At 48.3% G+C, this 15,477-nt stretch overlaps 2 protein-coding genes across 3 annotated transcripts; one reads left to right on the plus strand and one right to left on the minus strand.

Moving 5' to 3' along the window:
- Nucleotides 1-1,005: 1,005 nt before the first annotated feature.
- Nucleotides 1,006-3,988, plus strand: LOC120850059. The gene is made up of 3 exons (XM_040222397.2): nt 1,006-1,330; nt 2,604-2,681; nt 3,187-3,988. Exons 1-3 carry the CDS (start codon nt 1,240-1,242, stop codon nt 3,975-3,977), a joined length of 960 nt encoding a protein of 319 aa, XP_040078331.2. The 5' UTR covers nt 1,006-1,239; the 3' UTR covers nt 3,978-3,988.
- A 1,103-nt stretch (nt 3,989-5,091) lies between these two features.
- Nucleotides 5,092-9,688, minus strand: LOC120850060 (putative nuclease HARBI1). Of its 2 annotated transcripts, XM_042291250.1 has the most exons (5): nt 9,616-9,686; nt 9,415-9,579; nt 9,198-9,337; nt 8,957-9,125; nt 5,092-6,019 (listed from the first exon to the last, which is right to left on the minus strand). In XM_042291250.1, exons 1-5 carry the CDS (start codon nt 9,667-9,669, stop codon nt 5,351-5,353), a joined length of 1,197 nt encoding a protein of 398 aa, XP_042147184.1. In that variant the 5' UTR covers nt 9,670-9,686; the 3' UTR covers nt 5,092-5,350. The 2 variants fall into 2 exon arrangements, with proteins under 2 accessions (XP_042147184.1, XP_042147183.1); XM_042291249.1 differs by having other exon boundaries at nt 9,415-9,688.
- Between the last annotated feature and the right edge of the window lie 5,789 nt (nt 9,689-15,477).

Genomic DNA, 15,477 nt, shown 5'->3' on the forward strand with positions numbered 1-15,477 from the left:
TCATCACGATATCGCGCCGGACGCCCAAACGTGCCTTTCTTCTTATCTTGCGTTCTCGGTGGAAATTAGGAAAACAGAAAACCAAAGGATGTCCAGCAATTTGGTGTTGAGAACACGAAATCACACGAAAAAACTGAAAAAGAAGTGCAGTCACCTCAGTGTTGCCAGCAGGTAAGCATTTTTTAAGAACGTGGAACGTCATTTATTCCATTAATTTTAGAGCGTAGCTCTTAGGCGCCCGTCTCCGGCTTGAGCAGCGTCGGCGTAACCGCGCGGTGCATCATGGGATGCGTGACGCCACTGGTGACGTCACTGATGACGTCATTAGGGCGATGACGTCATTGTGATGACGCCGCTGATGACGTCATCAGTCACGTTACGTGTGACATCATCATAGTGACGTCATCACGGGGACGTATACGTGATGACGTCACTGGTTACGGTCTGATGACGTCGTCACAATGACGATGGCAATGCCGATGACGACATTACGATGACCCCGGTGACGTCACATGACCCCCGTGAGGTGAGGTGACCCCCGTGAGGTCACATGACCCCGGTGACGTCACGTGACGTCACGTGACCTCCGTCAGGTCACGTGACCCCCGTGAAGTCACGCGACCCCGGTGACGTCACTTGACCCCATGAAGTTACGTGACAACCGTGAGGTCACGAGGGTCACGTGACCTCATGGGGAAGCCGATGACGGCGACGGCGACGCCGCTCGGCGTGAGGACTAGCAGGCAGGATGACGTGGTGAAGAGAATAGAGGAGGGGTGTAATTAACCCTCCCTCAGTACCCTTTCCTCCTCCTCCTCAAGAGCTGCGCTGTAATTCGGCATTACAGGAAGCTGTAAACTGCTTTTATTTTTTTTTTTATAATTGGTTCTTAGTTGGACACAACTAGAAAGCTGAGCAATGGTTGCATACAAACAAGGTATTTCTGAAATTTTACTTTTGCGAATCACATCTTGAAGCGGACGAACGCTCTTTTCTAATGGTGAATTCAGCTGGTAGATCTGGATCGATTTCTAAAATCTGCGAGGGAGGAGAAAACCCGCTCCTTTCGCCACGCTCTGGATCCACCAGGTGAAGATGCGGGCGCGGATTTGGAGCGGCCCAACGCCCAACCGACGGAAACGGAAGGACGCTCTTCCCGTGAGCCTCTAGCAGTCTTCCTCCCGACCCTCCCGTCTCCCGTGCACGATTCCCGCGCTTATCCCTTCTGCAAGCGACAGCATGGCTGATCCCGCTCAGCTGTCAGATCCGGCCGTGCGCCAACTGCTGCTGTCCCTCCTCGGAGGACGTGAGGCAGCTGGATACGGCAACGGTGAGTTGGCAGAGGTCCGTGCTCCGAGGTCGGCGGATGACTTTCGGGCGAAACACAAAGTGCTTTCTGCGCACGAGCGCGCGTTTCGCGACCACTAAACGACATGCTCACGTTATTATGCTCGAGTTCACCTTAGGATGTGCTGCAGCAGAAGCTCTACTTCGTTTTACCTTAGTGCCGACTAACCGTAGAGGCCGTACTAGCGCGAGGCGGCAGCCTTGACCGGCGCCCTCTCTGCGCGAACGAACGCTTCATGAGCTCGGGCTTTCAGCACGTGTGGCCAACCATAGTGCATGCTTAATTTTGAGACTTGTTCACCTGCAGGATGGTGCTGTGTTTGGCTCTGCTGCTTGAGCAAGGAGCTCGAGGATGACCGCGGGTCTTCCTGTCGTAAAATGGACCGCGTAATAGGCCAAATAAAATGAAAGCAGTGAAAGTTTAGAGTGTGCGTTTTGGGCTCAAAAAGCAGACCATTTTTAGCAGACCACTGTTGTCAGCAACGACTCCTGCACTGCGTGTTCTTGAGGACACCATTGTTTTAGTTATTACTATTTTACTTTTCTATTCTTCAAATAACATACCTAAATTGGGATTAGAAACACAAAAGACCTGAAAGCTTAGCCAAGCATGTGATTGAAAGGGTTGCACCCGGCCTCTTACAGTAGCCGTGTAAACCACTTTCCTTTCCCCGTTATTACATTTTATTCCCATAATGTACATCCATGAAATTGTCACATAGTAAATGCATCACTTCAAGACACCTTGAAAAACTTCACTGCTCATTAGACCCCATATGAGCCTTGCTGCAATAACATCCTAAGGCCAGTCGCATAGATGTATACATTCCTACATGCACAGCTACAGTAACTTGTGGTCCAGAGTGACTCGGTCACCGGAACCGAAACCGTTCAGCATTATCGATCTGCGAATATCAAAACATAATTGAGCGTGATCAATCTCCAACCTGCATCCAGTTGATGATTCAGGGAAATGCTCTGGGTGTTCCTCTCTGGTACTCGCTATTATGGTCCCTGCTTCGGTTACTCGGTGGTAAAATCTTTGATCAAATTTATAAACCGATGCATCTCCCTCATTCAGATGCTGCCACACCTGCTGCACTCAATGAAAATACCATGACAAACCTTGGCGAACTTTTAAGCCGGGCTGGTGTTGCTCGTGACAAGCAGTGCTTGCTCAAAATATTCAGTGGAAATTTGTTCTTGGGAGCCTGTGTTAAAATGGTGATTTGACAATGCTGTGAATAACCTTACAGGCCAAATGCCTCCTCCCGTGGAAGCGCCTTCAACGGAGGAAGTCCAGGTAGCCCCCAAGAAAACAAAGAACGCTGGCTGTAAGTGATGTCATTCTACACTCTTTTTTTCCCCGCTTGGCTAGAGAAAGGGGGCAGAACATTGGGGAGATTGATTCTTTGGGGCCATGTTGGCATAAAAAGCTATGTCCAGATTCTAATTCAAAAATCTACTTTTCCCTAAGAAAGCCAGATCTCACTATGATGTCCTCATTTCAACTTTTTATTCAGGGCTTGCATGTTGCATGAACGGGGAATGTGGAGGGGTGGCAATATGAGCTGGCACAAAAAGAGTTCAGGCAGGACCAATAAAAATGGCATGTGGATATCTTGAGTTGCGTTAGGCTGGTGGCACTTGGCTGTCGGCTCATGTTGCCGCGGCGTCTGTACATATTCACACATCCAAATAAGCAAACGGCACCAAGCGTTCTATATTCGAGTCCGATCATTGAGTAAGTAGTGCCTAAAAGTGTTTCGCTTCATTAAAAACTAACATCAACGACAAGCCCTAAGTATTACAGTAAATGATTCAATGTTCCTCTTTCAGATGCTGAGTGGACACCTGGCGAAACGAAGCTGCTGCTTGATTACTACGAACGTTACTTTCCCCAAATTGGACCACTAAAAAAATTTAAAAACAAAAAATCTGTATTTATTAGAATCTCTGAAGACCTACAGACCATACTTAAATCACAAAAAACGCCAGAGCAGTGTAGTACAAGGCTGAAAACGATACAAAAGCGGAAGCGACAAGCAGTCAACTACAACGGCCGTTCCGGTGTGGGACCTGTCGACGTTCCTTACGAGGATGAACTGGATAGAATCAGCATGATGGATGACAGTATCGAGCCGGAGGTCATCAGGGACGTGCATGGGGCAACGCACAAGAAGGCTATGCCAAGCAGTCAAGCAAGGGCGGCCGCAGCAGCTGCAGCAGAAGCAGCTGCAGCAGAAGCAGCTGCAGCAGAAGCAATACCAACACCAGCCGACAGTGCCGTAGCCAGCACATCCTCTACAAGCTCAGAGGAGTCGTCCCAACCAGCCAGCAGTGCAGGCACCCGTCATCGTTCAGGAAGGGTGAACTCTGCACGCATGGAGCATATGAAGGAGTTCTTCACTGAGATGGCGAAGCTTGAGGAAGCAAGAGCAGTACGAAAAGCACGACAGGACGAGTTGAAGGAAGAAAGGCATGCAGCCAAAAGGATGATAAAGGAAGAGAAGTGTGCAGCCAAAAGGAAGCTAAAGGAAGAGATGCGGCTGGAACGACAAGAAATGCACCGAGAGAAAATGCGGCTTCTCGCCATGCTTGTGACCCAGCCTGAGACGAAACAGGATTGAAAGAATTTTTTTTACAATAGTATTCTTGACATGAATGCAATAAATTCATAATTTGCAAGTGGGCCTTCCTTCTAATCTGAAGTGGATACTTCAAAAGATGGTTAGGTAAACTTACCTTAAAAAGTATTCGAGCATACAAATTCTATGACCATGGCAACGGCAGCTTAAATACTGCGAATAAAACACAACGAAAAGAGAGCATTTGCAAACATAACACACAAATACAGGAATATATTTACTGGAAGCAGAAATGTCTATTGAAAGTTCATTTCATTTTTATTTGGATTTTCACCGGCAATGCCGGGTAGGGGGAGGCAGGGCAAAAGGCATTTCTGCCTGACGGGCCCCCATCCCCTGTAACGTTCAGAGCAGCACGCAGAGTACATTTGCCAAGCTAAAAAAATACGGCAGCAAACATGTTCCATGACTAAAACGCAGAGCAACCTAAAAATAGCAATACGGTTAAAATAAAATTGCGATAAAATTAGACGCAGAAACAACAGTAACACTTACCAGCTCTCAGTTGCTTTTTAAAAAGTTACAGTTTAAACGGCAAGAAGAGACGTAAAAATATGGACAGTCAAGGATGAATATATTTCACACAAAACAAAATTGTCATGAGAACGAAACAAGAACATGGTCTAAAGCACAGCAGAAGACTCATTTCAGATCTGCAGGGGAGAACTGCGATAAAATCGGAAGCACAAGCAACATCAACGCTTGTCACAGCCCTTTGTTGCTATGAAAATAATAGTCTGAACGGCAAGACGAGACAAAATTTGGACAAATAAAAAATAAAATATTTCACGCAAAACCAAAGCGGTCATCAGAAGAAACAAGAACAAGTAGAAGACTCATCCCAGGTCCGCACGGGAATGGTGACATGGTGAAGTAATGTTAAATATATACACACCACAGTCACATTGTGAATGTATATTGTGGATCACTCTTCGCATTGTCATGGTACAGTGAACCGGTACTCTATGGTTGAATCTGAATATGCACTCCTTAACCTGTCTATCGACAGTCTTCATCAAAAGCCCAAATCCCATGGCTCGCTGGTTGGCGCAAGCTCGCTCTCGTACTGTAGTGTTGCTAACGTTGGGGGGGGGGGGGGGGGGGAAGGGGTCATGCTACAAACTCCACTACCTGTTACCAAGGCCACTGCCTGTCTACGAAATGGGGCCTCGCCAGAGCAAAAAAAAACTATCACAAAAAAAAAAAAAGATTTGAAGGGAATGTTATGCCACATTGATGGGGAGGGAAAGAGCAAGAACTCGGGCAGACGCCCCTTGTCCCCAAGGCCTACATTCTACAGGCCTCCAATGAGGTTGTGAAAATAAGCTTGCGAGTTTCCGTCTCCGGATGGCGACTCATCTCAGCCCCATTTGGGCAATGACCCTATCCCTCTTCTCCTCTCCAAGTCTGCGGAGGATGGAATCTGTGGCCGTCATGGGCCCAAACTCCTCCAGGGAGTCAGTGTCTGGGCGTCTAGCCTCCCCGTCTTCGGGGTCCTCCACAACGCTATGCTCTCCGGCCTCAATGCAGAGGTTGTGGAGGACGCAACAAGCAATAATGAACTTTGCTGAGTGGTCCACAGTGATGAATTCGAGGAGCTTTAGCTGCCTAAAACGCTTTTTTAGGTCAGCGAAAGAGTTCTCTATTAGCACACGAGTGCCCGAGAATTTCAGATTGAAATTCCTCTGCTTTGCGGTCAGGCGACCATAATCCCGGAAGGGAGTTAGCATATATTCTCTCAAAGGATACGCCGCATCGCCGAGGATGTGGTACTGGCTCCTGCGGCAGATCTCTGGTAGCTTGTCTGCAATGCTTGATGTTCGATACACCCTGGCATCATGGACCTTGCTTGGGTGTCCAGTAGTTACATCCAGGAACCGCTTGTGGCGGTCACAGATTGCCTGGAGTGTCAACGACGGGTAACCATGCCGGTTGACGTAAGTTGACCGGATCTTTTTGGCTGGGCACTCAATGGCGATGTATGACCCATCGATGCACCCAATTGTGCCAGGGACACCGGATACCTGCAGCAAGAAAGGTAGACAAAAGTTTCTCTCGGTGTTCTGAGATGTTTTGTCAAACGAAACAGAATGACGGTTAGCGTCAAATTTGGTTTAAATTGTTCCACTGTTATATCCTCGGTGTCTAGTAAGTTACTGACAACAAAAGAATTAAAACAAACTCGGCAAGTGGGATGACGAACACATCTTTTAACTAGCAGCTGCATGAGTGAATTTATAAGCATTCTTCGTGGTCAAACTGAACCAAAAAAAAAAGTGTGAAAGGGACGAGGAAAGTGCGAACTACAAAAATCAAAATCAGAAAGAAAATATTGAGCCAGAAAAAGCTATTTAATCAGCTGGAAGCTGATTTGCAGCCATGCAAGCTTCGGAGTCCCATCTTTAGACAGGAACAGCGATGGTGCGGATACATTATTGTCAATTGCTCTCATGGTGAATAATTCCATGATTTCCTTGCCCATCTGCTCTCTCGCCTTCCCAAAATTCACTAGGCTCATATCTCGGGTATAGGCAACCTGCAATGCAGTTTGGCGCTGCACGTTGCGCCATCTAGCGGCTGCAAAATAAAGGAACTGGGTAGGCCAGGCCCGCGCGGGTCGCGGGTCCAGCGGGCGGGCGCATCCAGAAACCACGTGTGAACGTTGCATTCCGGGTCGGCGTGAGCTTTTTTTTCAAACCGTTTTTCGTAAAAGTAAGTCCCAACTTCACGTCTCTACGACCTCACCGGGTTCCTGTAACATCTCGCCTACTCTTATAGTTCCCCCAAAAAATAAACGTTGCTACTGCTGCGTGAAAGACGGCCACAGTCGCGAAGGTGACTCAAGCGTCAAACTTCACCGCTTCCCTTCGAGATCTTGGGAAGCGAAAGCGACACGGCGGCAGAAGTGGATTACTGCAGTGCGACGCATCAAGTAAGTGAATTTTACAGAAACTCTTGGGGGGGGACGTGAACGAAAATATATGTGCAGGCTCGGAAAGTGGTCGGACGAACTCGTTTTGCAGACTACTCGTCAAAATAACATATTAAAAGTTGTATTACGAGTTGCTTTGACAGCCACATAGGGAAATACGATAGGAACAATCAGGCCGATTGTTGCTTTGCTGTGACGTCGAGAATCGGGCGATCAGGTCTTCAAGCGAAAGGCCCGTCGGCCCGTTCCGGCACCCCTAATGCCGTTCGGCACACGTGGTCGCAACCAAAACCTTCCAAACCTGCGAGAGTGGATTTTCGTAGCACAAAGTTTTGTTTGTTTCAGCAACCAAATTTAATGCTGAGTCTAGTAACAAATGTGACGGCGTGCAGAAAGCAGGCTGGTAATGTTTTTGTTTGGAAAAAGCTCGTGCGAAGCGTAAATATCCTTTCACATACTTTGTTGCCTGTCGCCTTTTTACACCAGGCTTTGCGATGTGCATGCGGTTATGTAGCATGCTGAGTTCCAAATTTTATTCTAGTCTGTGTGGCCGTCGGGAGGAGAGGACGGCCCAGCGAGGCGCGAGCGGGGCCAGTTGGCGAGGAAAGAGGAAGAGCGTGCTGCACGAGGCTGGGACTGGGCAGGAACGATAGAGCCGTTTTGGCTGGTCTGGCCCATGGCGATTCCCGGGGGCATTCCACCAGCAAAGTGCGGGTCAGGACTGGCGGAAGCGGCGAGCCCTGGCCATACCGGCCTGGGCTATGACGATCCCGTAGTGGTTCCGCAGCGAGACTCTGACTGTGATAGCGCGGAACAGCTAGCCTACGCAGCACTGGCGTGGGAAGGACGATCCGCAGGCCTGGACACGGGCTCCGACAGAGTTCTGAACGACGGGCGACAACTAGGGTCGGCAGGTCCGGACTGCCGGCTCTCGAAGATGGGCAACCGGGATGTACAATAAACCTATTCGCTGCCTTCTCGTTGTATTGTGTCACTTCCTGGGAGACGAGCGAAGCACAGACCGATCGGGCGGCCACAAGTAGTGAAGACAACTCGAACTGGTGTCCAGATGACGACTCTAGAATATTCTCTAAACACTTGAACCTATCAAGACTCCCGATGGTCTTAAAAAACCGCATGAAAAAAACCAGGGACGCACGCAGGTGCACACGGGGACTGCTGAAATCGGGGTCGCTGCCGCTCGCAACGGCCTGGCGGGCAGATAGGCCGCCCCATTAACAGAGGCACCTCCGCTTGTGGCGCTGAATGCAGTACTATCGTGGCGCCGCCTGGCCATTGCCGGCTGCCTATAAGACTCCTATTAGCAACAATAAGTCTCGCAAGCGGCCTTCTGGGAGCCTGTTGGAGTGATGCCACGGAAAGAAGTTTTTCCTAGTTACTTTGCAAATGGTTGCTAATATTTTTGCTGTTTTTAGTACCACATTTAGGTGAAGGTGCAGAGACCATTCAGTGATTGGCGACCGCAGAGACACATGCTCGTTTTCAAAGCTAGTATACCCAATTAAAAGTTCCTGTAAGCTCCCTACTGTTGAGGTGCGATGATCACCAGCACTACCTGTTTGGCCTCTGTTTATGGAGTGTTGTTTTATCCGTCTATTACTATGCCTATGGTTAACTGTGCTCTTTCTGACGAGACTTGCACAAAGTACTTTTGGCCGAACGCAAAGAACTTTGCCATGCATTGCAATAATCGCCAACGTATGAAGATGTCATCTGCAGCGCCACTTCGACTGCTGCAACCGATGAAGGTCGCTCTCCAATTTACACGGTGTGGTTAGATACTGTTGGTCCTTTCAAGACATCTCATGGATGGATGGATGGTAATGACTATACCCTTTGTAATGGGCGGCACCTTGCGCCACCTACCCCTAACTCATATTTAATATATTTGTAGCACAAGGCTACAAATATATCATATATCAGCCTCCTCACGAAATTCGTGCGGTAGTGCACACTGCACAGCCTTTTTGAGGAGATACAACTAGAATGATTGAATCACGGTACAAACCTCTTCAAAGTCTCTTGACAGGCGCTCCAGATCCTCGGGGAACTTGATGAGGCGCGGTCCGATGCTCAGGACGAAATCCAGAACTCGATCCATCATGCCGTGAAGCGTGCTCTCACCCAGGTTGAAACGTCCGGCAACGTCTCTGATGCATGCTTTGTTAGCCGCGTACCTGAGTTGTGTACATAGAATGAAAACAAAAATCGATGGGAGTGAACACGGAGAACCAGAGTCAAGTACTCACCAGAGAAATGACAGCAGGTGCTCCTCTGCGCTCTTCGCTGGCGATCCTCCGTGATCGGCAGCGGGGTACATAGGAGACGCCGCAAACTCGTCGATCAGCTTGTAGGCTGTTCGCCTCGAGATGCGAAAGTTCCGACGGAACTGGAAGCAAAGGTTTTCTTTGCTTACGCATGCTGAACCGAACAGATATGAGACGAAGTACGAGACGTATCGCTTACCTCCTCGTCCCAGTAGACGTGAACCGTTCGCTCGATGTAATCCTCGATCTTGGGTCTCTTGTTACGAGGTCCAAAGAGCTCCGTGAACTTTCGTTCGCAAAGTAGCCGCGAACGCGATTCGCCGGAGCTGCTGCCCGAGCTCGAACTTGAACTGCTGCTTGAGCTCGAACTTGAACTGTCTGAGCTCTCTGAATCATCGCTTTCACATAGCAGGAGCACCGACGCACGCAAGTCCGGTCCCACCTTCGACGCCATTTCGCACAACAGCGCGATCCACTCCTGCCGAGCAGGCGCCGAGAAAGGAAGTGACGTAGCGCGCTGCAACCGAGCACCAGCCGATTTCCGGAGAGCTCGCCCGAATTCCACGGAGCGGTTTCGCCGCTCTTTGACGCGCTCCACGGAGCTCGCGCTGCCACAAATCTGCGAGCTGAAGATGGCCAACTTGATCCGAATCCGCGAGGTGAAGATGCGCGCCCCAAAAGGAGCGGGTTTTGAGCGCGCCAGATCTACCAGGTGAATTCACCATAAGTGGTGGACCGTCCACAATCCCTTTGCTGCGCTCGGAGCTCAGCTGAAACGAAGTATTCGCAACTCCAATTCCCTATAGGCGTCGGGGCGGTAGTTTCAAGATGGCGGAAGAGACGGGGACAGATTCTCCAGGGTTTTCCGTGCGCCTGCTCGCTGACGCTGGTCAGTGCGCTAAGCATGATTCATTTGTCTGCAAACGCGAAGTGGTTAGGGCAGGATCATATTTCAGGTGACGGAGATGTTGATACGCGTTAGCAAAATGAGCATGCTGATATTTAAAAGTTGCAGAAACCTCGACTTGCGAAGCTTTGTGGTGGCCGAGCGCGTTTTACGTACCGGCGATGTCAATGTTTGTGGCAGAATATTTTTGAGGGTGATGAAGATATCGTGTTTGCGCCTTGCCTCGCCATTAGTACTCTAAAATGTGAGCCGCGCACGAAGCTTCGGAAGAGCAGCTTTCACAGCATTGATGCCATCGTGTCACAGGCTCGCAACTCGCTGCTCACCGTCTCCGTTTTAGTGTATTGCAACACGTGATCAAACTGCTCCATGGTTATTGATAGGAAGTTTGTTACCGCAGGCTACCGTGCGGTGTTGCATTACAACCGGAGGCTCGCACTGCGCTTTTGAAGCACAATTTTCAGCACGTGCCGGGAGCGTCGCCTTGCTCATGGTAGCCAACGGTAGCCTGCGGTAACGCTATGCTAAAACTGCCTCTTACCATAATCGGCGTGTTTAGGGGTTTAGGCTTTTACTCATTGCTCTACCACAAAATGCATGTTTTAATATACCGTACTTTTTTTTTTTTTTGTACCGTATTATTTGCAACGTTGTGGCCCTTCTCGCCAAAACTGCCCGTTCTAAGCTCTCGTCACGAAGGGCTGGCTAACACAGACGCGCTTAAAATGCTTCGGGCATTTTTTTTTAAATTTATTTTGTGGTTATCTGAAAACAAGTACGCGTATTCTATCGTTTAAAAGTGCTTGGAATGAATGGTCATGTTCCTACGGCCTTAAAACTCAAACCCATTTTGACGTGTATTGCTCGACATTTCGTTGTGCGACCAGTGTTCTCCTACTTAGGGCAAAGAATAGACGTTTCCTAGACCGAACGCTAGAGCTCTACATTATTAGCGGGAGCATTTGCCGTCACGTTGAGCACAGATCTAACTGGCGGTCATGCACAAGACCAGCAATCCGCAGCGTATGCGATATACGAACAGTCTCTAATGAATTAGATATCCCGGTTCTTCGTGCAACGCTGTTGCGACGTGAAGCACAAGAATTCCTATTTTAACGTGCTCACTTTTTTCGTTACAACGGCTTTACGCATCAAGGCCGACAGCCCCTGCCACCTTTTCCGCGCCGCCGCCGCCGCTGCCGTCCTCGTTCCTCTAGTTCTCCGCTTGTCCGCGGGAGGGCGAGCGGCGCGCGTGAGTTGCGAATAGTTGAGTTTTCAGCAGGGCTCCCTAAAATAAAGAGTTTAAATCTACATAATTTCTCAGCGGGTTAGATCGAAGTGTCCGCTAAATGTGTATTCACACGGCCGACTTGTCTCCGGACAAGTTGCGACAAAATCGGTGACGCCTCTCTTCCTGCGGTTCAAAATGCGCCGCGTTCCAAGCACAAAAAGCATGCAAAACTGAAGAGGTGGTCCGCGGACGACAGGGTCGTGTCCGGGGACAAGTCCGTAGACCTGTGGAATGTTGTATAACACGTTGGAAAACGTTATGAACTTTATCATAACGTAGAAACAAAGCAAAAATGCGGTGTTTTATACATTATGATCAACGAATAGCAACTGGCCCCACTCCCGACGTTACTCAGCCATGAAATAGGTTCGCGGACTCGTCGTACCACGGTTATCAAGATCTTAGACCCGTTCAATTGTCGCTTCTTTCTGTTTCGGTGAGCTCCGTGCCAGGTCCGTGTATTTGGTGAACTCGGAAAAAACCAATAGCGACAAGGTGCTCGCGCCTCGAGTGGCTGCACGAGCCGTCTTATTTGTTTCTTCTTTCTTTTCCACGGAAGATTTTTAGCGTTCGTTCGTATGGCTTTTTCTTGACTGTGTTTTATGTAACCGTTCAAACTAGTTGACACCTCATTAAACCGAATGCGTTTATACGGTATTTCTCGAAATTACTGTTTACGTATCTGCCGCTTGTAAAGAAGCTTTTAAAGACGACGATGTTTTACGACCATTTGTATAAATCTGGTTATAGTTCCTAACATTTAAAGACAGATACTCACTTGGATTAAAACCAACACCAATTCAAAATGCTTTCAATTGAGAAGGCAAACGTAGTTCTCAATAACAAAAAATAAAACGATATCATAACACATATGTATGCAAGCTATACAGGCAGACGTAACAATGATCGCGAATACCACAACGCGGACTCCTGGGGTCATTCTTGGCTATCAAAATAAGTATAGATGTTCTAGGTAACGTTAAAATAGTTTCATACTTCTATGCGATACCAAATTAAACGCCGGAGCTCATTTAAGCTTCAGATGTGGCCCGTCGCTATTCTTCCAAAATTACCAACTAGATAATCAAACGTGTTTGTCGCGAAGTTTCGGTAATTTTATTGAACACACCTGTGCACAATTTTTATCCGGGAGCTGAGTATTCGTCTCCATTTTTCATTCTACTGTCCCCTTTCGGGCACTTCCCAGGAGAACCAGATGGTTTCAGATCTGGGCCGGTTGCTGCGCACGATATGTGTTTCGAAGGCGTGTCCATTCAGAATGCTGTCGTACGAGCCAAAATGAATCCTAACTCTGCTTCGCTGTTCACCTGTAAAGTAAAGAGAATTTCATAAGCTAGTGCAGTGTCTTTTCAGTCGTCAGCAAAGTTTTTGACTGAGGATGAAACCACCGCTTGCAAGCAATTAATATATCTATAAAGGGTGATTTTTTTAGCTGCACCAAATTTTCAAAAAAGGGAACGTGAGATAGATTCATTTTAGCCCTGGGGGAGTGTAGGTGGCCATGGCGGCCTCTAGAAAAAGGTGAAATTAGGTGATGAGTTTGCTAATTAACTAAAATGTTTTAACTAACTTTTAAAATTTTTTCACTTGAGGGCACCTACTGCATTTACAGGATTGAAGATCGGTCACAGTGTAATCTAGCCGTGTCGTCCAATTTGGATAACAAAAATGCCTAGTAGGCGCTACGGTGTCGAGATATGTCACTTTGCTAAATGGCGTCAAACCGAAACTAAACAGGAAAGAGTGCCGGTAGAGTTATTGCTCCGCCCTTCCGGGCGTGCGATTCGTCATTATCACGGCCGGTTCCACTTGCTTAGCGAGCCGGCCGCGATAATGACGAATCGCGTACCCGGAAGGGCGGAGCGATAACTTTACCGACACTCTTTCCTGTTTAGTTTCGGCTTGTCGCCATTTACCAGAGTGATATTTCTCGACTCCGTAGCGCCTACTAGGAATTTTTTTATCTATATTTGACAACACGGCTAGACCATACTGTGGCCGATCTTCAATCCTCTCAATACATTATGTGCCCTCGAGTGAAAAGTTAAAAAAGGTTAATAAAAACATTTTAGTTAATTAACTAATTACCTAATATCACCTTTTTTCTAGAGGCCGCCATGGCCACTAACATTTTCCCAGGGCTCAAATTACTCAATCTCACGTTCACTTTTTTTGAAAATTTGGTGCAGCTAAAAAAACACCCTGTATGTCTATATGTATACATAGATATAAAGTGGAGGTCCCAGAACGGGCCCCTGAGGTACTCGGAAGAGACGGGTGTGGAGGAGGAGTCGGTATCATTACACGTTACAAATTGCGAGCGATTCGTTAGAAATGATATCAATTAGTTAAGCACGTTAGAGTTGCTGTTAAGTTTACTTAACTTAAGCAATGAAATTAGGTGCGAAACCCTGTCAAACGTTTTGGCAAAGTCTTGAAATATGCAGTCCACCGAAGATCTCTGATCAAATGCTGAATGAAAGTCGCAGGTGATAGACAGAAGTTGCGTTTCAAAATATAAATATTTTGTCTACACTGGCCGAGGTTGAGCAGTTTCGCGTGGCTCGCATAATGAGCCGTGCTCCGTGCTGTGCAAGCGCGAGGAGCAGTGACGTCACACGGCGCACAGCTGGCGCAGAGCCGTATATGGGGAGAGTTTGGCCAGTCTATTATCTCGTCGCCGTAACGCTCTCCTCCCAAGTGAGCCAGTCAGCACGCGGCGTAGAGCGAGAGGCATGAGCGCATGCGCGTGAACTCCCGGCTGCTTCCACCTGAGTGGGGAGGGCCGCCATCTTCGATCATTCTCCCGGCGGAATGCGTAGGATCGGCATCTAAATTTCGATTATTGCCTTTTATATCGCTGGCTCTGGCAAGAAAATGAAATTTTGTTATTCCTCGGTGGGTTTGAAAAGCTAATAAATGAAGATTTTTCGGCGTATGGCCACAAATTTTTATTCAGGCGAAAAAGAAGTCGGCCCGTAGCAGACGACGCGTAGCCTCAGCAGTGCTCTTCTCCGACCAGTCTCCGACAGCGTTCCTCAAATATGGCGGTCGTCTTCTCTCCGCTCCCTTCTTTATCTCTCGCTCCTTCGGCGCTCTCCTCCCTTTCATTTATTTTTCTCCTCTCCGGCGCCTTCGTCGCCACACCCACTGGCCAAACTCTCCCAATATACGGCTCTGAGCTGGCGGGGCGGAGCCGCCGTCGCCGCGGGCTCCGCCGCCACCGCGCGCGACTCGCCGGTCTGCGCAAGCGCGAGGAGCAGTGACGTCACACGGCGCACAGCAGGCGTGCCGGAGCCGCCGCCGCCGCGGGCTCCGCCGCCACCGCGCGCGCCTCACCCGTCTTCGCATTCCAGAGGAGTGACGTCATAACCGCGGCAAACACACTGGCGCAGCCGCGTGCCCAGCTGTGTGCCTCCTTTGCGCAGTAGCCAAGTATGACGCTGCACCGGAGCTGCTTGATAGCGCCTCTCATTTTGTACGCATAAGCTCACGCTACGTATATCCTGGCATAGCCGAGCTAAGCCACCGCAATTTTTAGAGCCATGCGTAGTCGGGGATAAAAATAATTGGATTCTGGGAAGGTAACGAGTTGCGTATAGGTAATATGTGTTCAAAAACTTTACTGGGATCGCGGGTTTGTTAGATTGGTCTATAATTGATAGGAACGTGCTTATTACCAGATTTGTGTAAGGGAATAACTTTAACGATTTTCTAGTCGTCTTGTATCAATGATTTCTCAACTGATTGTCGAAAGATATGTGCAAGAATTACGGAAGAGTATTGATTTGTAGCTTTAAGAAATTTTGAGTTAATTTTATTTTTTCCAGTCGCCAAGAAGAGCTTAAGACCATCTATGATGCTCACAACACCATGGGGAGAAATGATGATGGGATGCATTAACGGGAAGAAATAAACAAGATAACTTGGTTTCTCACTGATGGGGCTGCTAGAAAAAGACCCAATAAACACTTCCTGAAAGCTTGTAGCAGATAAAATTTACCGATCAGAGTTTCGTCTAGTGTTTTTAATAATATACACGA

Source organism: Ixodes scapularis, unplaced genomic scaffold (assembly GCF_016920785.2).
Source record: "Ixodes scapularis isolate PalLabHiFi unplaced genomic scaffold, ASM1692078v2 PGA_scaffold2__306_contigs__length_199485367, whole genome shotgun sequence".
Classification (NCBI taxonomy): domain Eukaryota; kingdom Metazoa; phylum Arthropoda; class Arachnida; order Ixodida; family Ixodidae; genus Ixodes; species Ixodes scapularis.

Excerpts from the sequence above, each read along its gene's own strand:
- LOC120850060 (XM_042291249.1), bottom strand. The coding sequence starts at position 9,669 with ATGGCGTCGAAGGTGGGACCGGACTTGCGTGCGTCGGTGCTCCTGCTA. Across the intron at positions 9,338-9,414 it reads ACGTCTACTGGGACGAGGAG|TTCCGTCGGAACTTTCGCAT; the intron begins GTAAGCGATACG and ends CTTTGCTTCCAG. Across the intron at positions 9,126-9,197 it reads CACCTGCTGTCATTTCTCTG|GTACGCGGCTAACAAAGCAT; the intron begins GTGAGTACTTGA and ends TACACAACTCAG.
- LOC120850059 (XM_040222397.2), top strand. The coding sequence starts at position 1,240 with ATGGCTGATCCCGCTCAGCTGTCAGATCCGGCCGTGCGCCAACTGCTG. Across the intron at positions 1,331-2,603 it reads GGCAGCTGGATACGGCAACG|GCCAAATGCCTCCTCCCGTG; the intron begins GTGAGTTGGCAG and ends ATAACCTTACAG. Across the intron at positions 2,682-3,186 it reads GAAAACAAAGAACGCTGGCT|ATGCTGAGTGGACACCTGGC; the intron begins GTAAGTGATGTC and ends TTCCTCTTTCAG.